General features: G+C 45.4%; 1 protein-coding gene across 9 annotated transcripts in view; it reads left to right on the plus strand.

The window, feature by feature from the left end:
• ATP2B4 (ATPase plasma membrane Ca2+ transporting 4) overlaps nucleotides 1-24,516 on the plus strand; it is a 181,939-nt gene that overhangs the window by 94,899 nt on the left and 62,524 nt on the right. For all 9 annotated transcript variants that reach the window (XM_060277063.1, XM_060277066.1, XM_060277058.1 and 6 more), the window contains exon 3: nucleotides 19,014-19,211. In XM_060277063.1, coding sequence (XP_060133046.1) covers nucleotides 19,014-19,211 — 198 coding nt within the window. The remainder of the gene's footprint in view (nucleotides 1-19,013; nucleotides 19,212-24,516) is intronic.

Below are 24,516 nucleotides of genomic sequence, written 5' to 3' on the forward strand. Positions count from 1 at the left end.
TGGAGGAGCCTAATGAGCCTTTAGTGTGGGTACACATACACTCGGACACACGCTTTGGTTCTAAACATGAGCTTTGTAGAGCAGGTGGCAGCTTTTTGATGTTACTTTATACACTTGTGCAAATTCAAAATGATCACTAGGGTGAGACACAATAGAAAGTGCAATCTAAGATTATTTGCATGCAGGTGCTATCAGCGTAGTGAACATACAACTGCAAAACCCTCAAACGAACATGTTGAAAATTATGGGAAGAGGGAGAGAACCCACAAGAATGACCTGAGGCTTAACCATCGCACAAGTAGGTGATAACCATAAATGCACAGACTTGGCTGGTTCCTCCCTTGATCTAAAGCCCCTTCAGTAAAATGCCAGGTCTTTTCCTTACATGCAAAGAGTGATATTTTTTAAAGAGACCTCTAGATCAAGGAATGCAGTGCAGACAATAGAACTTCTTTTAAAACTTAACTATGGTTGAAATTGCTGAATACAAGCTTTTGAGTTCGACAGATTTTCACATATGGGGCCAGCCCTCCCATTAGACAAGGTGAGCCCTTTGCCTCATGCAGTGGATCGGGTTGAGTGGTTGGTTTTGTGAGAGCACCTGTTTAAACTTCCATAGTTTACAAGTGTTTAAACTTTAAACAATATTTGCCATTGCCAAGAGTAAAATGTGGACCCTTTGACACCACTGCAGAGCAGTGGCTCGGGCGCTCTCCAAGACTGTCTCACTCAAAGTGCCTCACTCTGAGAAAGGGCCCTTCCTCCAAGAGACATACAGTTGCACCTTGGTTTTCGAACAGAATGCGTTCTGGAAGTCCCTTCAACTTCCGAAACATTAAGAAACCAAGGTGCGGCTTCCGATTGGCTCACAAACCAGAGCACCCACTTCCAGGTTTGCGACATTCGAGTTCCAAGTTGTTCGTGAACTAAGCTGTTCGAAAACCAAGGTATGACTGTACTGTGGGGTGAGAAGGGCCCCAGAGTGCCTAGAGTTGTCTGAGTGGCCTCTGCTCACACAGCAGCAGCAACTAAAGAAGGGCAAGAGGAGACAGCAGTGGAAGTCAGTTCACTAGGAGAGGCAGCAGTGGCGATTCACCTGCTTTAGACAGCATAATCTCTTGTGCTGGCTGGCCCCATCCTCATCAAGCTGAAAATGATAATATGCAGGCATAGCATTACATTGAGAAATACTACGGTATGATGTACCTCAAAGGCAGAGAGTATTTTTTTTCTGCCCCCCCCCCATGATGTTTATCCCAAACAGCCTAACAAAGAGTTCTGTGTAACTTTAAAGGATCTGCATTTTTCCAACACCAGCTGCTCCAAAGAAGAGGGGCAGTCTCACTTGAGCTGTGTTTCTTGAAACAGAGAGTGGGCGCTTGTCATTCAAGCATTAAAGGATCCCTAGTAGGGGAGGCCATAGCGAGCACAAAGTAAACAGGCTGGGCCCAGCCACTTGTCACACAGCGCATGGGTGGGGTCAGCCAGTGTGGGGTGGCAGCTGCACTAGGAAGGGTGAGATGCTGAAAACTACTCTTTTCTGTGTGCGCGCTTTGAAAACTTGCAGGTTATTATTAGCTCTCTTGTTTCTCATGGTGTAAGCAGCGGATTAGCATATTTCACAGCTGCAATTGGGAACAGGAAGTGGCAAGGAAAAGACAATCTAAAGATGTAATTAGAGAAGGGGGGGCTGTCCTGGTGGAAATGCCAAATCTGGATCACTGAGGCATGTGTTTACTGTGCCAAGCGGTGAGCGCATACAGCTGGGGTGGCCCACTGGGTGAGCCATGGTCTCACAGGAGCAAACTAGGCACACCTTGATTGGGTTAAAATTAATAACCAACTTGCATCTGTCTGTCCCCCTCCTTATCCCAACTTCCAGGCTGGAGCCTGCAAGGGCATTCTGGCCATGTGTAGCCAGGGTATCTGCCAGGCAGCAAGTTGTCAGAACCACAGATAGCATTGGGGTGGGGGGGGTAGGGATGGATTAAATAACAGGTCAGATAAAGGGCTTGCTGCCAAGAATGGATCTGAGGGAGAAGCATTTGGGTACAGCACATGCTTGTCATGCAGAATGCCAGATCCAGCCCCTGACATCTCCAGATAGAGCTGAAAAGGAATCTCCTCCTTGAAACCCTGGAGAGCTGCTGTCAGTCAGTGTAGGCGGTACTGAGCTGGATGGATTCTGCACAAGGAAGTGTCCCTCTTCCTATGAGTAGCTTCCAACACTGATCTGTAGTTAGCTGGGACTGCATGAAACATTTGTCATGGGACAATCTAGCCCAGGCTTCCTTAACCTTGGCCCTCCAGATGTTTTGAGACTACAATTCCCATCATCCCTGACCACTGGTCCTGCTAGCTAGGGATCATGGGAGTTGTAGGCCAGAAACATCTGGAGGGCCGAGGTTGAGGAAGCCTGATCTAGCCTCTTGAAATATTAATCATGAGTTCCCCAGTATGGTTTCAGGTTGAACCTCTGACCTTCTGCATGCAAAAACAGATGCTCTACCCACTTTGCTATGGCCTTTCCCATTGCACAGTTGAGCACTGTGGAGAGGAAATCCTTAGGGGTACCTCTATGTATGATACTCGATGCCAGTATCTGCTGGGGAGCCACAGCAGATGAGGGTGGTTGCACTCATGTTCTGTCTGTGGGTTTTCCATAGGCATTTTGTTGAGCTTTGTGGGAAACAAGTTGCTAGACTAGGTCGGCCTTGAGTCTGATTCAGCAGGGCTCCTATGTTCCTAAGCTCTTTAGTGACCCCTCTACCATCTGGTTTCTGTTCTGTAGCTCCATTGTGGGTTGCTTTCTTCCAACATGGCCAGAAGGGCCCCCAATTTCTCCCAGAACTCTTCACACCAGCCTAGGGCCTCCCTTGGACTAGAGCAATGGGGAGAAAGGAGTTGCAATGTGTTTGCCACAGTCACTGCTTATGAATCCTCTCACTCAGTCCTGGGACCTACTGTGCCACAATGGATGTTGGGGGCATTCTGGCTGGGCAGGGTCATGGGGGGGGGGAGAGAGACTGGGCCTAGTCATTGCCCTGGCCATATCTTTACCAGTGTTCTGGCCCTCAACTCTGCCTCCTTCTCACACTTGTATTTTTCTCCATCCCTCACAGCCTATGAAATGATCTCACTTTGGTTTATTGCTGCTTGCTGCTCTCGGTGCATCTGAGGCTACTGCAAAACAACTCAGCAGTATACAATCGCACATGCCACAAGCCTTTTCTTGCTTCCTGCCCTCTGCCATTACCCTTCCACATGCCCCCTCTTTATTTGTCCTACTTTTTGACCTTGGCAGGCTGAGACGGTTTTGTTGCCTGTAATGAGACATTCCACATCATCAGTGGCCTGATGGGAGCAGGCTTTTTCCATGGGCTGGGCAAAGAATCTGTTACATCCCCCCCCCACACCAGTCTTATTTCCCCAGGCCTTCAGCTTTTGGCTTTGCCTCCAGGAGTCTTTTCTCTTCCTTTCGAAGGAGCGTACATTTGTAGGCAACCTGCGTGGAAGCCTGTGGAAGTGTGAGATTGCTCGATTTATCCAGATAATATACTCCTCCTGAGTTGCTTGAGAAATCATTGGCAGAGAGGGAAGGCTACAGGCCATGGAGGTGAGGGGGAGGAACTGGATTAGGTATAGACCCCTTTTGCAGTGTGGGAGCTGCTTTGCTGTGATGTATTCTCATGCACCTGGAAGGTATATGAATATCCCATTCCATGGTTCTCACCACCACACATCTTCCCAGCAGGCTACTGATCAGATGGGGAGGCCCAGGCAGTCTCCCAGGGGTTTGGCTGGCAGCAGAGCTGCTACAAATTGAGGCTTCAGGGTGGATGCAGGGTGGATGCAGGCTGGGAATGCATTCAGAAAGGGAGTTATAACACTGATGACATTTCTTTACTATTGCTAAGGATATAAGCTTCAACACCTCTCTTGTTGACAGACGTTATATAGACACTGGCACTGAAAATACACTGTGAAGCTGGGATATCTCTGTCTGGTTCAAAATTAAGCCCTGATTGCAGCCTTTGGGGTGCCAAGACAAAGTTTCCCCACTTTTTATTTTGTCCTTTAAAAACTTTATTGAAAAGAATAAAAACAATTACCAAACACAAAATGCTGTTTTCCATTTTGATTCTGCATGCAAATATGTAGACAACAATGGGGGAAAGTGGAGTCTCTCAGCCCAGGGCCTCCAGAGTACAACTTGGTGAGGAATGGGCTGGAAACGAGTATTTAGGTTTTCTTGAATGTCAACAGTCTTCAGGCCTGAGCAGGCTTCCTCAAACTTGGCCCTCCAGATGTTTTGAGACTACAATTCCCATAATCCCTGACCACTGGTCCTACTAGCTATGGATCATGGGAGTTGTAGGCCAAAAACATCTGGAGGGCCGAGATTGAGGAAGCCTGGGCCAATGTTGATAGTTTCCAACCTTTTCAGACTTGGGACCCACATTTAACCTCAACCAGCAACAAGGGTCATATGTCTAATTTTTAAACAAACAAACAAACCCTGTGTTGAGCTCTCTCTTCAGTGTTTTCTCTTTTCTCTGTAGATATTTCTCCCTCTCTCCCTCTCCTACTCTTCACCTTCTCTTCCCACATACCTCTGACATCCCTTTGTCTTTTTCTTAAGAACCATTTGAAAAGAGGCAATTGTGGTGTGACCCACCTTAGGTTGGATTACAATACCCAGTTGTGAGTCAAGACTTGCCACCTGTAAGATCAGTCTCCTACACAATGCTTTCCATTGTCCAGATGAAGACATGCTTCAGGCATAATGGGAAAACCATGGCTTTCTGCTACATAAATAAGCCAGTGGTTTGTTTAAAATCCAGCTTGTGAACAATCCAGGATCTGAAACCACAGTTCACGTTGGGTTTTGATATAACAAGGAACTGTGGTTTGTTTTAAAGGACATGCTTCTGATCTTTTTCTTATGTTCACCAAAGAGCTGGGGAGTGGAGACTGTGTGGTCCCATGTTACATCTGAAAAGGCTGAAGTCAATTAAAATACTGGGTTGACCGTATAGGTCTTAAAGCAAGGTGCACTGGCAAAACTCTGCGCATTTCCTGCCAAGATTCTTTTAAATATCAATGCACCTAAAATGTACATGTTACCTAGGAACTATGCCAGTCACACCCTCATGCAGTAGAACTTTAGCATTAAATCTGCCATGGGGGAGCTGCTTTCTGGACACAGCCCCAGAGTTTGGATAACTTGGGTACTGCATGCCAAATTTGGACACAGCTCAGCAGAGTTGCATGGCAGGCCCAGAAACTTTCCGGTGAGCAATGAAAAAAATATTGAATCCATTTTGCTGATTCAAGCTGTCTCTTGAGACTATCTGTCTTTCTCTATTAGAATATAGGAGTACTCTGTGGGCAACTAGTGCTGCTGAATCCCAGCCAAGCAGCACCTGCTGCCAGGAATGTGCATGCCCAGTTCCCATCAGTCCCAGTTTTGCTTCATCTGCCCTTCTCTACTTAGCAACAAGCCCTTTGGAGACCAGCGCAGTGCTCAGGATCAAAGGCAAAACATTTTAAGTGCCAGATTTAGCTGCGTTTAGTTGACGTAAAGGCCATTGTCACCAGCTTGAGGTTCTCCTCAGCTAATTGCAGAAGTGTAAAGGTGAGCAGCCTTCAGCCCTCAGCCTAATTTCCTAAGCCCTCTGCATGCAGACAGCTCAGACTCTGGCAAGAGCAATCGGGTCCTCCCCTCGCAGTTTGATGGGTGAGGAAGAAAGGGGAAATGTGGTGGCAGAAAGAGAAAGATTAAGAGGTGGCCAAGCCTATGTTTTGATTTGGCTCTACTCACTGCTGGCAAGGAGCCCCTGACAGATTACGTACCTCCAAGTAATGTCATTCTCAACAGGGGGAGAAGGAAATGTTCCTCATCCCTGCACTAGAAATTGAATGTGATGCATCTAAGAAAGGCAGTCTCATCAGTGTATTAGCTTTTGAAGCTGACATTTGTGCTTTTGAGTTTGTATCAGAAAAGAACCCAAATTAATCTCTTGTCTCCAGAAAACTCATTCAGGTTAAGGCAGCCCAGTGTGCGTTGTCTAATTATCACTATCAAGGAGAAACTCATGGCTCAGAATTGCTTCCAACTCAAGAGCCATCTGCAGGCCATTCTGTGATCACTGAATTCATTTTAAGGTTTGCTGAGACCCTATGTACTGGCTGGTAGTTGGGGGATGGAGAGAGTTTTGGTCTCAGCGCCCAGCATGTTGCTTAATATTCCTGAGCTCCCCCTTAATTTGAGTTGCCCTTATAATTTGAACATGGATACTTTCACAGAACAAAAAACAATGTGTGACAACTTTTGCCACTTTTCTTTTTGACGCTGAGACATGGGTCTCTGGGTTATAACCATCCTCTTTCCCCATTGAGCTTGCTGCACATGAGTTCTTCTCTGAATCTTCACAGTTTTTTTTTTGTTCTGTAAAAAAATTATAATAACTTTTTAAACCTCCTTCTCAAAGTAGTACTGAGACTTTTACATTTTACACAAGGGCGTAGCCAGGATCAAAACTAGGGGGGGGGCAAGCCATGATCATTCAGGGGCGGGGCCACAAAGTGGGAACGTGGGCGGGGCTACAGGGCCAGCTGGCCTGGCGACATCGTGGTGGCGGCAGCGGCGGCAGCGGCCACCTTGTGCTACTGGGGCTGGCAACGGCGGCGGCTACCCTGCTTGGCTGGAGAGGACGGGAGGGTCGGGCAGGCAAGAGGGGGTGACAGGGTGGGCGAGGGCAAGGCAAGGCACGGCCGCAGTCACAACGGCTCCGAGGCGTTGCTGCATATCAGCATAATATTTCAACCATGTTGTGGGTTCAAGCCCCACCTTAGGAAAAAATTCCTGCATTGCAGGGGGTTGGACTAGATGACCCTTGTGGTCCCTTCCGACTACAATTCTATGATTCTATTGATATATTGCCATAGCATATGCATCATTCTGCTTTCTTGAATTGTCCTACTCCTAGGCATAGCAGCCAACTCCTAGAGGCCTAGGTGCCTCCCCCCCCCAATTACTAGTAAATACCGTATGTGAAAGAGTCATCCCCCCCATGTTGATGGGCTTTCTGTGTGGGGCTTATCTGCCCCCCCCCATATTTTATTAAGAATGGAAGAGGGAGGGAAGGAAGGAAGAAATAGAGAGAGGGATAACTCATATTTGTGGGTGCCTCTGGGTGACGCTGTGATGCTGGAACTCTGCAGCAAGAGGACGGGAGGGTCGGGCAGGCGAGAGGGGGTGGCAGGGCGGGTGAGGGCGAGGGAAGGCACGACCGCAGTCACGACAGCTCCGAGGCGTTGCTGCATATCAGCATAATATTTCAACCATGTTGTGGGTTCAAGCCCCACCTTGGGGGGGAAAATCCTGCATTGCAGGGGGTTGGACTAGATGACCCTTGTGGTCCCTTCCGACTACAATTCCATGATTCTATTGATATATTACCATAGCATATGCATGATTCTGCTTTCTTGAATTGTCCTAGGCATAGCAGCCAACTCCTAGAGGCCTAGGTGCCTCCCCCCCCAAAAGAAATTACTGGTAAATACTGTATTTTAAAGAGTCATCCCCCCCCCATGTTGATGGGCTTTTTATGTGGGGCTTATCTGCCCCCCCCCAGTATTTTATTGAGGATGGAAGAGGGAGGAAAGGAAGGAAGAAATAGAGAGAGGGATAACTCACATTTGTGGGTGCCTCTGGGTGACGCTGTGATGCTAGAACTCTGCAGCAAGAGGAAGATACCGGTACACCTGTACAGGAGCCTTGTAAGCAGCTTTCTCTCTGCTTGATTTACAGCAGGCACGTCCAACAGGTAGATTGTGATCTACCAGTAGATCACTGGATGTCTGTGGTAGATCACTGCTAGATCACTGGCACCCCTAAAAAAAGCTCACCCAAATTTTTCCTCCTCCCTAAAAAAAGCTGAACTATGACCTGAAGCCCTAAACAAAAATGGGCCTCCCTCCCTCCTAAAAGAAGCTCAACAAGTTTGACCTAAACCCCCCAAAACAGGGCTTCCCTTCCTTAAAAAAACTCAACAGCTTTGACCTGAACCCCCCAAAAGCGGGTAGATCACTCCCAGTTTTTAACTCTGTGAGTAGATCAGAGTCTCTTGGGAGGTGGCCACCCCTGATTTACAGTATACAGATGCAGGAGGAGGGGCAGACTGGAACACCAATGCTTTTTATAAACATCACTGTGTCTATCAAAGCTACAGCCCCCCCCTTCTTATTCACTTCCTTTTAGCCTTGCAGGGCCACCTTAGTCAAATTGAATCCTCTGCACCCTCATTAAATCGCCAATAGAACTGTTAATGCGATCCCTGAATGCCCATTAACAACTCCCACTGAATAACAATAGGGTGAATAGGGTGGACCTTAAGTACTGGTAGCCACTTTGCTTTATTTATTTGATGTGTTTTTGTTACAGCTGTGTTCCCGCCCCCAGCAAGTGGAGAGCTGCTCTTGCTAAAGCAAAGCCCTTTCCACTTCAGTTTTTGGAGGGGCAAAGTATTGGTTATGGTCTGTAAAATACAATAATTTTTTGCTTCTAGGGGGGGGGGCAGCTGCCCCCTCCTGCCCCCCCTGTCTACACCCATGATTTTACATACATTTTGTTTAAATGTTACATTATTAGAAACCAAGAGGTTGGCAGTCGTCATGCATGTGGGAAATTGCCACTTGTCTTCCATCCAAGTTGGTGGCCATCGCTATGTTTTGTGAGAGTGAATTTCAAAGTTTAGCTATGTACCATGTGGAGAAATCCCTATCCTTAAAGAAATACACAACTAATCATTCATTTTCTTTTAGATCTCTTGCTTCCTCCCATAACCTTTAAACTTCATCTTTTGCCTCTCCCCCCAGGCTTCATTTATTTCTTGCACACGGGCTTCTCTCCTATCACTTATACGGTAGTTGACTTCCTTCTGCTCTTTTCTAGATAAAAAGAAAGTTCAAGGCCTGCTCATAGGAGCCAGACTAGCTACTGATAAAGGCTTCTTTTTAAATCACAAACCACAAACACACTTTGTCTTTCTAATAAACTTTAGCTTCCTTGTGATAATGTTTGTTTTATCAATGTTTCCATTGAGAGATCAACATACATAGTGCATGGACTTTGGAAACAGTGATTTCTGACCAAAGAAGGCTGACAAAGGATATAAGGGAATAGGACTTCTCCTTTCTTCTTGGCAAATTGAAACCACAGACAGACTTAAAATCTAGTTAGTGAACTAGTCAGAATTGGAAAATAAGGCTTCTCTGAGTTCAGATATAACAGGGAATGGTGGTTTGTCTTAAAGCAAATGCTTCTGACCTTCTCCTTATGGTCAGAAGAGACACTGCAGGATGAAATTTCCAAAAGCATCATAACTGAGTTCTCAAAATCTCCACTTTAAGGCTGTCTCTGCACTTGTTGGCATCCATCTGTCTCAAGAGGCAATGGAGTATGCATCAGGGGGTGAAGTCAGACTGTTGCATTAGCCTCTAGGCAGTGTGTACAGAGGTCCTGGGCTGCCCAGACAAGAAGACTCCCCTCTCAGCCTCAGAGCAGTATGTTGGAACCAGCTTGGCTGCAGGAGTTGCTGAAGGAGGCGTACAAGGCACCATCCAACCATCTTAGGGACCATGCAGATTTGTGAAGGGTTTACTCCTTAGCCTTTTCTTCTCCCAAAGATGTCCTGCAAGGCAGTGGAGATTTAGGATGAGAGTTTTCTTTCTCCCAAATGGGCTACCATCCCAGGTTGACCATCCCCATCTGCCCCTCCCTCCCCTCTACAGCAGGCACCCCCAAACTGCGGCCCTCCAGATGTTTTGGCCTACAACTCCCATGATCCCTAGCTAAGAGGACCAGTGGTCAGGGATGATGGGAATTGTAGTCCAAAACATCTGGAGGGCCGAAGTTTGGGGATGTCTGCTCTACAGCATGTGCAGAAAAAGCCTTATTGACCTTTAGACCCACTATTGATCTCATCTGCTCAATCTGCCAGAGCCTGTCTTCACATGCAGGGGGTTCAAGACCCAAGACTTCACTTACCGAGGGTTCAAGACCCATTGGCTACCCTGCACTAATGTCTTCATATACACCTATAGCCTGAAATTAGGGTAGCTAACTTGGATATTTCAGTAACTACACAAATGTGTGTGCATGCACACACACAGTGAATAAGAGCTAAATTTCAACGATCTTTCTCTTTCGGCCACTGCAGCTGGTGGTTGTACTGCCATTGTCAGCACGAGTCCTTTGCTATTAGGGTCTCTCACATGAGATACCCTGAACTGGCAGGCGGTGTTTATTTATTGCAATTCTATCCCACCTTTCTTCCAAGTAATTCATGGTTCTCCCCTTCCCCATTTTCATCTTCGCAACAACCCAGTGAGGCAGATTAGGCTGAGAAACAGTGAGCAGCCCAAGATCACCCAGTGAGCTTCATGGACAAGGGGGGGACTAGAACCCCAATTTCCCAGGTCTTAGTAGTCCACAAACCAATAGACCTTATATTGCATATTGCACTGCATATACCGGTATGACATCTAACTTGCCCGGTTGGCATGGGTAACAAGGAGTTCTGTGTAGGCAAGTAAGTGTGCTGGCAGCGGAGAGGCGGATGGCTCCTTCCCTCTTCTGCTAGCCTTCTTAGTTTCCATGCTGACCACAGAGGAAGAGGCTTCTGGCCAGCATGGAAAAACACAGCTCCATTTATTCTCTGCCAGCATGCTGGGCAGAAGGCAGTATAAAAACAGCAACTTGCTTGCTAAGTGGCTTGGAGCTTACATTTCCATGCTAGCTGCACAGGAAGAGGCTGCTCACCTTAGCAGGCTAGTAAAATAAAAGTGCTGACTAGTAGCTGTGATGGGCTTGTTTCTAAGGTTTATATATTACAACTGTATGTATTGGTGTTAAGGCTTATCCACTCTGGAGTTTACTTTGTGTTTGTGTTCTCATTTAAGCTGTACTCCACATGATGTTAACCATAAGCAACTCCAAACAAATAGTTTCCTCCCTGTAAATTTCAGGTTCACCGGGCTTTCTCTGTGGCAACTTCTAAGCTGTGGAATTCCTTCCCTTACAGAAGTGCATCTGCCACTTTCTTAATGTTGTTTTATTTGTATGCTGAAGACTCACCTCTTTGTCCTGGCCTTTGACCCCGATACATATATTCTCTTGACTGCAATTTGCTTTAAATTATTTTACTACTGGGTTGTTGTGTTTTTAAAGATGCAGGAATCTCAGTTAAAGCATCCATGACCATGGCAGATGACCACCCAACTTCTGCTTTAAAACCTCCAAGGAAGGAGAGTCCACAACCTTCTGAGGGGAGCCTGTTCCACTGTCTAACAGCTCTTACTGTCACAAGTTTTTCCATAGTTGGAATCTCCTTTCTTAAAACTTGAAGCCATTGGTTTGAGTCCTACCCTCCAGAGCAAGAGAAAACAAGCTTGTTCTCTCTTCCGTGTGACAGCCTTTGAGATATTTGAAGATGGCTATCACATCTCCTCTCATTCTCCTCTTTTCCAGGCTAAACATACCCAGCTCCTTCATAAGGCCTGGTCGTTGTCATTATTTTATCCACTGTACTTTTTATACAGCTACAGTCAGTGAAGCCCCATTTTCACACAGTGTACAGTTTATTTGTTTTCCTCTTAGTAGCTGGTTGCACAGCTGTGCACCCAAACAGCTGGTGGCTTTGTGGATGCAGGGTGCTTGCAAGAGATTAAAAGGGGGAAAAAAGCCAGAACTTGATTGAGGAGGGTGTCAGGCAAGCACACTCCAACCAAACAAGCCAATAGTCTGCAGACACAGTAGAAGAAAGGCAGCGTGCATGAAATACAGGAGCCTGGGAAGATGTGAATACTGTAGCTGGGAGAAAAGATGTGTTATCAATAAGACCAGCTATAGCACACCCAAGAAATAGCAGCTCATTGCACCAGATTGACTGTTCTGGTATGCTTGAAATACCCCAGCCTCACTCCTGCCCTGCCCCCTCAGCATCCTGGGACATGGTGGCAAGTCTACTGCTGGGAAGCCAGGCCCACAGTGGCACCTCTCACCATCAGTCCCCAGACTACTTTGGATAATGATAGATTGATTTGAGGCAAAGTGACCCAGAGCATGGAGCTTGCCAACTTCAATGGAGACACACCCAGTCTGGTCCATTGGGCCTCCTGTCCTCCTTTAGAGAAAACCAGGAATGAGCTTTCTGCGGTGAATTGTAATTCACTTACTTTGGGGGGAGGGTGCCAGTAAGGAGTGGATTTGTCTTCAGCCTCTGCTCTGCCTGGTGTGGATTTGGAAAAGACAAGATGAGGGACCTGGGATTAGAACGGGTGGGAGGTGGGGCAGTTTGAATGGAGTTGCATGAACAGTGACAGAGACTAGCTGCCTCTGTATACTGTAAGCATACATTAAACATTAACATAAGTTTCACAAGAGTGGGTGCTGAACAGGAGGTGATAGGGACTTGCTCCAAGGCCTTTGTAATAAAATTCACCTAGATTTCCACTTCCATGTGCAATTCCTCCAATAGGAATCTGTTGCAAGAAACCACTCCCAAGGATGAAGCTGTTATATTGGAGTAATTACTTAAAGAACACAATATCAGGGTTGTGTTTGTACAAAGTTATTTGAGTAGCACACCCTTATATTGTATTTGTTCTCACTTGGGGAAGAGTTAAAGGAAGGTGAGAACCTTGTTATGTTATGTTATGTTGCCAGAGTTGAGCCCTCTGTCTCTGGAAAGCAGAACAAAGGAGAGAGCTTGCAGAATAGTCCATAGTTCTTCACTAAGCACACCTCATCTTGTAGAGGAATGTACTCCTGTACATAAAATAGTGTGTAGGTAAATATGTAAATGTTAAGGTATACACCAAGCTTCTCCATGCCTAGTGCATGCCAGATGGCTTGGACTACAACTCCCATTAGCTCCAGCCGGCATTGTCAACGATCAGGGTTGTAGTTCCAAATACACAAAGGGTGCCCCATTGGGGAAGGCAATCCACCTTGGAGTAATGCTCATTAAATGGCATGCAGAGGTGGAGTTTGGAGGCAAAGAAATGGTAGCCTCTCTGGAATCTTTCCCCAGAATTTCATGATTCGGTCAGCAATAAAAAACACCAGTGTCCATGGGCATAGGCAGGGGGGCAACTGCCCCCCAATCAAGTAAATCCATAACAATACTTAACTTTCTGAGGTTCTGCCCCCCTAATATGAAGCCTGCTCCCCCTGACATAAATCCTGGCTACGCCCACGCTGGTATCGGTGAAGTTAATGCTTCATTCAAAGAAACCAAAACAGTGCAGTTCTAGTGATCCCAGCAACCCTTTCCAGTAGGTCTTGCCCCAATGAGGCAGTTGTGAGGAGTGAAGGTCCCCACCTTCCCACAGCTGTCTAAGGCTCCTTGCCTGGTTCCTTCTCTAGAATGGGGAGGAACCTCCCTCTTCCATTTCTCTGCACGTTCTGGGAGACCAGGGTGAAGGGGGGCTGGTCACAGCAGGGGGGGGGGAGACTCCTTGATTCTTCAGCAGTCTGTTTCATTTTTGTCTCCTGGTCCCCCTCCTCTCCTTCCTCCGAGTCCGAACCATGCTCTGCCATACCCTCTTCCTGCTCACTAGACCCTGTTGCCTCTTCAGTTCCCGACACCTCCTCATCCTCCCAGTCTGCCCCCCCTTCTCCCTCTGACCACTCATTGTCATCCCACCACCATTCCCCTAGCTCTGAGACTTCTTCACTTGGGGGTTCCCTTGGGGGCCTCCCACCAGTCCTCTGCATCCAGCCAGTTTATGACAAAGAGTAGACTTCATTGTCCTTGAACATTCCCAATCAGCCACTGCTCTCTGGAAATGTCTGAAAGTCCACTCAGGTCTCCTTTCTGGTCCAGCCAGAGATCCTAGCTCTAGAAAAATGGGCATGAGAAGTATCAGTGTAGGGACGGGTATCCTTCCCTCCCAAAGCTAGGAGGATGAAGCAGCTTGCATTGGCTGCTCTCTGATCTCCCCGCTTCCCTCTCTTGGAGCTGCACTTCCTTGTTTTCCAGCTGTTCTGATCTTCTTGCTTTTGGATAAAAGCAACATTGATTTCTCTCTTCACTCTGGACATTTGTTTAAGCCAGCAGACTCCAGTAAGCTCAAGTTTCTTCTTTCCATTTCCTCCCCCTTCATCTGCAGGGAGAGGAGGGAAGAGGTGTAAGTCACCAGTCAGACATCGTGGCAAGTTTTCCGGAGCTTATGTGCCTGCTGGGAACCCCTAGCAGCATCCCATATGTCAAAGAAAGCGCCATCCAGATTGTTACCACACAGGGACATTATTCTGTCCTTTCCTGCCCAAGCAAAGCATTGTGGGAGCTGCCAAGACTCTAAGCGTCTTAAGTGGCAGTCGGACATTTTGGCAACTATTACATTTGAGAAGACCTTAAAAGCCAGAGTGATAGTCCTTGAGAGAAGGAATCTTTATAGCTCTATGCCACAGAGGGCTTCATGGTTAGAGCTATGGGCAAGCAATGAAGATGTGCTCAATCACTCTCTGCCAAGGCTTTACTGTTTAAACCTGGTCATTTGCTGTATCAAGGCATCACATCCACCTGGCCATGCATGGCCATTCATTGGGTTTAGCCTACTTGGTGACATCATTGAAGAATAGCCAGCGTGGCATAGTGGTTCATGTGTCGGACTAGGGCCAGAGGAAGCAGAGTTCAAATCCTGACTCGCCTCCAGTGCTGATCTGGAGACAGTCACCATCTTTCAGCCTCACAGAGTTGTGAGAATAAAGTAGGGATGGAGGGGGGTCATGTACACCAACCTGAGATCTTGAAGGAAGCATGGGAGGAAAATGAAAATATTGTATTCAACCTCTGCAGCTGTTGCACGACCATGTTATCCCATTTCCTTCATAAATTCCATTCTCTCAAGGAAAATGCTGTCTCTTTGCAATATAAATTGAAGTAGTTTTGCCACTTGGTTCATATCTGCTATAACTACCCTGGTAAACACCTTTAGTCATAAAAGGAATTGGATGTTTCATGTTAGGCTCTATGGTAATAAAAATTATTATTATAAGGTGCTTAGCTCCAGCAGTGGGGTTCAGGTTTTTTCCTCCTGCAGTACAGATTGTTTGGTATCTGTGCTTGCAGGGCATGAATTATTTTGGGGATTTGAAAGTCCCACTGATGTATGAAGGGTTGTGGGGAAGGGGAGGGAACCTGCAGCTCAGAATTCCAATCTAGAAGGGGTACAACGGCATAGGTGCTGTTCATTTTGTAATAATAACACACACACACACACACACACACACACACACACACACACACACATATATATATATATATATATATATATATATATTCAAGGATATATTTATTAATGTGTCCAGTTTGATCCAGAAATAAACGTGTAAGCTGACTGTGTATGTGTGTGTCAGAGAGAGAGAGAGAGAGAGAAATAATGTGTCAGAAAGAATATTTTATTTTGAAATGTAGTAGGCACTTGTGAAAATAAATGCATTATCAGGTCACTTCTCTGTTTAAAAATGGCAAAATGTGCCTCTTCAAACGGAAAAATCCCTCCACACTTGTTGTATTTACATGATGCTCCCAATAGCCTTGTGATTCCTTTTAACCCCTAAAGCTGAGGCAGTGGCACAGCACTGGCAGCTGCCATCATAGCATCACAGAGCTGAAAGAGATCTCAGGGGCTGTCTATTCCATCCCACCCAGCCAGCTAATTCAGGAAATCCAGTCCTCCAGCAGGAAACACTACTGCTCCTGGTCCAGTTGCAGCAGAGCAGGGCCGTCCTACCCATAGGCGCTAGGGGTGCAGGGCTCCCGAGTGGTGGACTCTCAGGGGTGCCAGGCCAAGACTCCGGGGCCTGAGAGTTGAGTCCGGGGAACAGCCCACCCATCCGTCAGAGCGCTGCGGTGGGCTCTTCTGCTGCAGGCGGCACTGTGTTGTGTGTTCAGGGGCGACTGAGCCAGTGAGAAACTGAGGCAGCCAGCCTGCTCCGCCCTCCTGCGTGCCCGGGACTGGGCAACCGGGGAGGGCACCAGGCAGAACTTTGCACCCCAGCACCACATATGCTTAAGACAGCCCTGCAGCAGAGGGACTGCTCAATGCATAGTCAGCTCAGGTTTAATTTCTACTGTAATTTGCTGGTCCATGTAAAAGGTCTTCTTCTTTGGCGATCACTCATGGCCGAATAAGATTGTCTTCCATAAGCACAGTTTTAACAATGGGTCCGTAAGTGACTGTGGAGGCCAATTCTGGATCCACACGTCCTTCCACAGTGGGGACATTGGTTTCCAGGCGGGAGTTGATCACGGTGTGGATTTACCAAGCGTTCCTTCCTCTTAGCACGTTTCTCCCTTGCGTCCTGAGATTGAGTTTCCTTAAAGCCCCTGACACCTTTGGTAAAGGCTGTTCTCCAACTGGAGCGCTCGCAGGCCAGTGTTTCCCAGTTGTCAGTGTTTATACTACAGGAGCCAGACTCTTAAGAATCCATAAGATGGGGTGTTTGACCAACATGGTCATAGACTTGAAGCGGAGATGAGAGTCTTCCCATCCCTTCTTGAATTCCTCTTTCTTCTATTGTGTGCCAAGAATGTCTCCCCACCCCCCAATAGCCTGCCTTGGAATTGGCAACCATGAAATGAGTTCACATCACTTGCTGGCTTGCCACCTTTCCCCAGATCACCCTGGTAGATTGCAGAGTGAACCCTCCAACCTGATATTTGAGCAAAGCTAGTCATGCAAGATCACAGGGCTCCTTCTGCTCCCGTTTGGTATTTCACACCCCACTATCTGGGCTTCAGGAAAATCTGTGGGTGGGTGGTGGGAACGCCGGCATCCTCGACACCTTGCTCTCTTCAAGTGAGAGCTGCCGTGCAGCCTCAGCTGGCTTTCCTCCTTTGTTTCTGAGGAGCAGCAAGAGCTTGGGCAAAATAGTACGATCTGATTAGTGGGAATGATGTTTCAAGGCCTCTTCTTATTTTGCAGACATTTCTGTTCCTAGAATGCATGTGAAAATAAACTTCTATGATGAAAATCCTAATGTGGGATGGATGGGTTGTTGACCTGTGATGGTCAACATCTTTTGGATACTTGCCACAAGCGAGACAATAGCTAAGCCCCTTCCTATGTTGCTTCATTGATCAGCCGAATGCACATTGTTATCTGGGAAGTGGACCCTGGTTGGCTTGCATTTGAAATGGGAATCTGTACACTTAACATTTCAAAAATCCCAGTTATGTTATTTTCATTTTTGGCCTTGCCTAATTACTGATCCTCCTATTCCTAATTTATTCTGTGCAAAGTTTTCTTTTTAAAAAAATGTACGATAGATCTTCCTCTCCCTCTCCTGAACTTAAGTGGCTGTGGAGCAGGATGTGGTTTTAAACAGCTGTAAGAAAGACACCCAAAAGACAGGTGTAGAGATCACTACCAATCTGTGCAGCTGTCTTTTTCTTTTTCGATGGGGGTGGGTGTGTTAAGTACACTGTCAGTTAAAGTGAGCAGATGAGGGGATGTGTGTGGAGGTACCCCAGATTTCCACAGAAATTATTTGATTCCATGCCTGCGTGATAACAAATGCAAAGTATTCTATTCTTGGGATGCCAAAGTTCTCCAAGGCTGTAACATGTCTAGAGCAGGGGTGGGGAGGTGAAATGTCCGAGGCCTTTGATCCTCAGAATTCTGCCTAGGCCAGACCCCTCATTGGTCCTGCTTTGCACCCTGAAAGTTTTTGCCTGGCTGGAATGTGTTCTTGAACTTTGCAGCTGTAAGAAATCAGTCTTCTAGGGTGGCAGCACTTCGGAACTCCTTGCCTGTTGACACCAGGCAGATACCTTCACTGTCCTCTTTCCTGTACCTGCTCAAAACATTTTTGTTTAGGCAAGCCTATCGCGATATATAGATGTTGACATGTGTTGATCTTTTCCTGTTAATTGTAATTATCTCTTAAATATTTTTCATTACTTGTTTTTAGCTGTTCTTTGTTGACAAGGTTAATATTTCTTGTAAGCAGCTTAGAGGTTTTATTTAGGTCAAGTGGTAAGTTAATTTTGTTAAATAAAGTAGTGCCTCATAGTCTGGATGGAGTACAGAGAGGGGTGTGAGAGTGGAAACTCACCTATGATAAAAAGGTAACATTTACATTTGTTGCTCCACCTACTTTTGCCTCTGGCTCCACCCACTGCTAGCTTGAGTCCTCCAGAAGGGAATCCTGCCCTTGGGCTGCAATTGGTTCTCCACCTCTCATTCATTCTCTTTGACATAGCAACTTCGTGTTTGCAATATTTATTTGCAAACAGCATCTACCGCAGCAGAGCTCTACTACAGTGGTACCTTGGGTCTCAAACTTAATCCGTTCCGGAAGTCCATTCCAAAACCAAAGCATTCCAAAACCAAGGCACGTTTTTCCATAGAAAGTAATGCAAAATGGATTAACCCATTCCAGACTTTTAAAAAAATCCCTAAAACAGCAGTTTAACTTGAATTTTACTATCTAACGAGACCATTGATCTATATAATGAAAGCAATAAACAGTGTACTGATTGAGAGTTAAAACACACAATCAATCAATCAGTAGCTGAACTGGGTTCCACACAGTCACAAAAACAATGAAAAAGAGCCGCAAAAAAACAAACAAACACAAAATAAATAGCAAAATCAGACAGACCTCAGCATAACACTCACAACAGAAGTGTGGCACTCAAATCAGAAGCATAACACTCAAAACGGAGCATGTTTGACTTCCGAAAAAGGTTCGCAAACCGGAAGACACACCTCCGGGTTTGCAGTGTTTGGGTTCCAAGTTGTTTGAGTACTAACGCGTTTGAGAACCAAGGTACCACTGTATTCACAGGGTGGGAAGTACTTTGTAATATGCATAATGGAAGCTGTGGAAGATGAAGGAAAGTGGGCATAAAGAGTGGGTTCAAAGTAATCATGCTTTTTTTATATTCCCCCCTTTAATTTGTTCTCTCTTCCATACACCGTCTTTCTCGTAGGCCTCTCTGGGAACCCTGCAGATCTGGAAAAAAGAAGGCAAGCATTTGGCCAGAACTTCATCCCACCCAAAAAGGCCAAAACTTTCCTGCAGTTAGTCTGGGAAGCACTTCAGGATGTCACGTTAATCATCTTGGAAATTGCAGCCATAATCTCCCTGGGCTTGTCTTTCTATCACCCTCCTGGTGGCGATAATGAAAGTAAGTACAGTGACCTGCACTTTCTCTGTTTATGTAGGTTGGCTCCCAGGGCAGCAGCAGAGAGACCCTGTGGGAAAATGACAGACCTTTGGGGAGGGAGGGCTGTTGTGGGGAGAGGTAGTATATATTTTAATGAATGGTTGGTGGGGTGTGTGTGTAATGCTATAATGAATCTACAGGTGAAACTCGGAAAATTAGAATATCGTTGAAAAGCGAATTTATTTCAGTAACGCAATTCAAAATGTGAAACCAATATATGAGATAGATGCATGACATGCAAAGCAAGGTATGTCAAGCCTTCATTTGTTGTAATTGTAATTATTTGTCGTTAGGCGGGTCAATTATAAATGGGATGTAATTAATGAAATGTAATAGCGATGTTTATTTTTGTATTATTGTAACTATTTGTTTTATTACTGTGGAATTTCCAAAAGAAAGCATTTGTAAAAATTAAAATTAAAATAATAAATAATAAGTTGCATTACTGAAATAAATGCACTTTTCGACAATATCCTAATTTTCCAAGTTTCACCTGTATGTTTAGGTTTCGAAATGTGTTTTAGTTGCTTTGAGACCTTTTGCATAACTAAGAAGTCTAATACAGGTAATAGATGCTTCTTGCCCTTCTGCTCCATTGTGTAAGATTCCAGGAGGTAGGGGAAAGCCAAATCTGTGTTGCCCTAGAGTTGCAAACTAGGCACCTTCCCAAGTGGGATGTATTTTCCCACCACGTGGGCCATTGCTTTAGAACAGAGAACCTGTGGTCTTTTGGATGTGGTTGGGCTCCCAACTCCCATCATCCACAGCACAGCCGAAAATCAGGGATAATGGGAGCTGGGTGACAGATTCCTCATCTCTGATTTAGAATGAATGGCTCACCTTGTAACATAAAGTAGATCCTTCATATTTCTTAGAATAACAAGTGACTTGCCTTGTAAGATAAACCAAATCCTTCTCATTTCATAGACTTAATCATTTGTGCTCTCGAGAAATTACTGTTTTGGGTGTTGCTGGGTCCAGACCTTCACTGAGTGTAAATCTATGTTAACTGTTAATCTGTGCTGAATTTTCCCAAGCTGAACATTTAATTTTATATTCTCCCTTCTTTGTTCCCTTACCTGATTGAGAGTTAAAACACAATATATTCTCTCCCCTGGCTGTGTTTTCCTGCCCACTTTCTCACCCTCTCACAAGTCTTGGCTCCCTAGGCCTTCCCCTCTTAACAATGCTAACTGCAATGAACAAATAACATACAGCTTGATCCAAAAACTTCTGTCAATTAAAGGAGCTACTCCTAATGACTTCAAAACAATCTCAAAGGAAAGCTACATCCTTTGGCCTGGCCAAGTCCCAGCAACTGAATAATTCAATTTTACCAATGAAATTCAGTGTAGTTGGCTTTAGATGCAGGATCCTGCCCCCCGCTGCCGCCACCCTAAAATTTCCTGTCTATAATATTGTGCAGTATTTCAGAATCCTAGTAAACATGCTAGATGGTATTTCAGTGATGCTATAGCAATTTCTGCATAGAAACAGAAGATGGAATCCTGTTCGTAAGTTCTTTCTGTCATGCTGGTATCCAAATAATTTTATGGACTTGGGTAGAGATCAGTGGCTGAGAAATGGAAACTGTAGTGGAGAAAATGGGGCTGAAATACCACCCCCCACCAAATTCTCTCATAAAGGAAAGGAGATATCACTTGTTTCTGTCTTTATTGTTGTCTGTATTGCTGCTGTAAGCTGACAGTTCAAATTGAACCACTTCCCTGACAGTAAGGAGGCTGTGATGGTTGACAGTATTGAACAAGAAAGGAGGGCAGCTGAGTTGAAACACTTGAAAGAACGTAAGAGGAGCGTGCTGGATCAGGCCAGTGGCTCATCTAGCCTGGCATCTTCTTCTCACAGTGGCCGACCAGAAGCCTGTGGAAAGCCTACAAGCTTCTCTGTCCATTCTCAGCAGCTGGTATTCAAAAGCATACTGCCTCCGAGAGTGGAGGTAGAGCATTGCCATCCTGGCTAGGAGCTGTTGGTGGACTTGCCCTCCATGAATTTATCTCATCTCAGACCTTCCCTCCCTCCGAGGAGATACAGCCCAAGAATAGTTTCGAGCACAATCTGATATGTAATTAAGTCAATTCTCTAGCAGAGTATTTCTCATTCACAGAGATAAGGGAAGGTGGGAAGAAAGCCATTAAATGTACTTGTTGGTGTTCACTCATACTGTGTCCAAAATTAAGAGCGTGTAAGAAAAAAACCAAATTATTCTTACTTGAAATGATTTAGTAACAGCATTAGCAAAGCTGGCAGCAGCAGATGTTTTAAAAGCACAGGGTGGGTGATAAATACATTGGGATTAGGTGGGTGCTGACCACTGACTCTAAAACATCCTTCACCAGCCTGGGGCTCTCCAGATATTTTAGACCACAACTCCCAAGAACCCCAGCCCTAAACTATGCCTTAGTAACCTATGGTTAGGAAATAGCTGAGCCATGACTTACTGATTTTGGCTAGCTTGTGATGACTCTTCTTGCTAACCTGTGGGTTAGTACCATTATCCAATGGTATTTACTTCACTATCAGCGGGGTGTCTTGACTTAGCCTTCCTCACAGTGGCTGTTTCCTACAAAACCCATCAGTTAAGAATTCCACGTTGAGTAAGACCAGTGATTAATTCAATCCAGTGTCCTGTGACTGACAGAGACTAGACGGAATGCAGGAAAGAGCTTGAGGTTTAAGGGAGTGGGGAGTTTGTATACTCTTACTGTCATGGTAGCAGTCAACAATCTTCTTTTCATGCACTTGTTCTGCTTCTCCTGTCTGGATCTTATCTAGCCCTTGAATGATATTCCTAGTCTGGAACTTTTATCTTTGGAGATACTCTAAAGCTTTGATGATCACCTTGGCATTTCAGGAGTCCTTTATTTTTATTTTTCACCTGTTTCATCTTTTTCAACTGTTGTTCTAAAAGCCTCCACAAATCCTGTGAACAAGAGTTTTATAGATTAACAGGGCATTATGTAAAAACAACTTTTCATGAAACTTGGCGGTGGCTGATTTCACGGAGTTGCTCCCTACTGTACTTGTTTTCTAGGGAAATCTAATGATGGCATCTCCATCTGTGCAAAATACCATCATAGAGACCAGACAAAAATTCAAGTTCCTCATTCACTTTTTCTGCCCTTTCCTTGTGGATTTTACATAGTCTTACTTTCATCTGTGATGCCATCCCTCAAAGGACAAGTACTGTTAAGACTTTAAGGGATTTCCTCATAATGGAAATTATCCTTGCTGTTGATATTTTTTGTTCCCTGTTCTCAACAGTTTGCTCCCCTCCAGTTCTATTCTGTCTTCTTTTTGTGTTTGATATAATAGAACAGCTCATGGAATCAAGTTGTGCACACAGCAGCAATGAATTTTGATTGTTAGCTTTTTCTTGTGTTGTTCTCTCCCCACCCCCTTTCTTTCCCCCTAATAGTTTCTAACCTTTCGGCTTACCTTTATAGATACAGTGGTGCATTGTTTATTTCAGCAGTGAAAAATGACTCCACAATCTGTTTTCTGAGTGGTGATTTAGAGCTCAATATTCTATGCTTACATTAAATAGTCGTTTCCAGTTAGCATTACTTTGCACTCATTGCACTGAATTTCATTTGGCATTTCACTGCCAAGTCATTTTGGTTTTTTGTAAGATCGTTCCATTCAGTCTATCCTATCTACAGCATCATTTACAATGCCTGCAATGCTAGAAATGTGTTCCCCTCAGTTGCCAGGTGAGTGTCACAGTTTGTGACATGACTAGACATGGAGTAGGTGGTCATCCTGTTGTCAGGGCTGGGCCGTGGGCAGACATCTGGAGCGAGTCAGGAACTGGGAGTCCAGACTGAAGAGCAATTGGGATGAGAGAGGGCAAACCAGAAGGCAGGACTGAAGGCCAGAAACTCATAACACACCAGAGCAAAGTTGCACTGAAACAGGAAGCTCTCTTGCACTCTTTCCTGTCCAGTGACCACCCTGGGAGGAGTCAGTCCAGAAAGTTTTTTCACTAAGAAGCTGTAGTAACAGAGATGGGCACAATGCCTCTTCCCTAGAATTTATCCTGCTGCCCATGTTGCTGTTTCTTATTGCCGTGTTCCAGGCCATGTCCCGGGTCATAATATTTTGAGGTGGTCATCTTGCTTGTCTTGAGTGCAGCAACATCCACAGGGCCATCACATCAGTAAGCAGGATATTTACTGTAGACACACACCCCGTAGTGGACAAGAACTGTCAAGCAGCTGATCTAACCATTTGTCGTTGGTAGTTGCTTAGCAACATAAATTAAGCTGCCCTCTCTCAGCCTAGAAAAATGGCTGTTCCAGGAGGGAATAAGACAAGAGGGAAGGGCAGTGATGAGGAAGTATTAGGAGTTGGGTAATAGCATGGGGTGATTCCAGAGGATCCATGGTGTTTCCAGGTCCAAAGCTCAGTCCTGGAGAGCTTCCATTTATGCTTGGCTATCCCAGAATGGTTAGGAGGCAGTGAGAGATTTTACTTTCTTGGGCTCCTTGATCACTGCAGATGGTGACAGCAGCCACGAAATTAAAAGACGCCTGCTTCTTGGGAGAAAAGCAATGACAAACCTAGACAGCATCTTAAAAAGCAGAGACATCACCTTGCCGACAAAGGTCCGTACAGTGGTGCCTCGCAAGACGAATTTAATTCATTCTGTGAGTCAATTCATTTTGTGAAAAATTCGTTTAGCGAATCCCATAGGAATGCATTGGATTTTATTTTATTTTTTGCCCATAGGAACACATTAATTGAATTTCAATGCATTCCTATGGGAAACCGCAATTCGCTAGACGAATTTTTCACAAAACGAATTCGTCTAACGAGGCAATCTCCACTCGAAAAATCTCTTCGTTAAGTGAAAAATTCGTCTTACAGGGCATTCTTCTAGCGAGGCACCACTGTATAGTTAAAGCTATGGTTTTCCCAGTAGTGATGTATGGAAGTGAGAGCTGGACCATAAAGAAGGCTGATCGCCGAACAATTGATGCTTTTGAATTATGGTGCTGGAGGAGACTCTTGAGAGTCCCGTGGACTGCAAGAAAATCAAACCTATCCATTCTGAAGGAAATCAGCCCTGAGTGCTCGCTGGAAGGACAGATCGTGAAGATGAGGCTCCAATACTTTGGCCACCTCATGAGAAGAGAAGACTCCCTGGAAAAGACCCTGATGCTGGGAAAGATGGAGGGCACAAGGAGAAGGGGATGACAGAGGACGAGATGGTTGGACAGTGTTCTCGAAGCTACCAACATGAGTT

The sequence above is a fragment of the Zootoca vivipara genome, chromosome 7, assembly GCF_963506605.1.
Source record: "Zootoca vivipara chromosome 7, rZooViv1.1, whole genome shotgun sequence".
Lineage (NCBI taxonomy): Eukaryota > Metazoa > Chordata > Lepidosauria > Squamata > Lacertidae > Zootoca > Zootoca vivipara.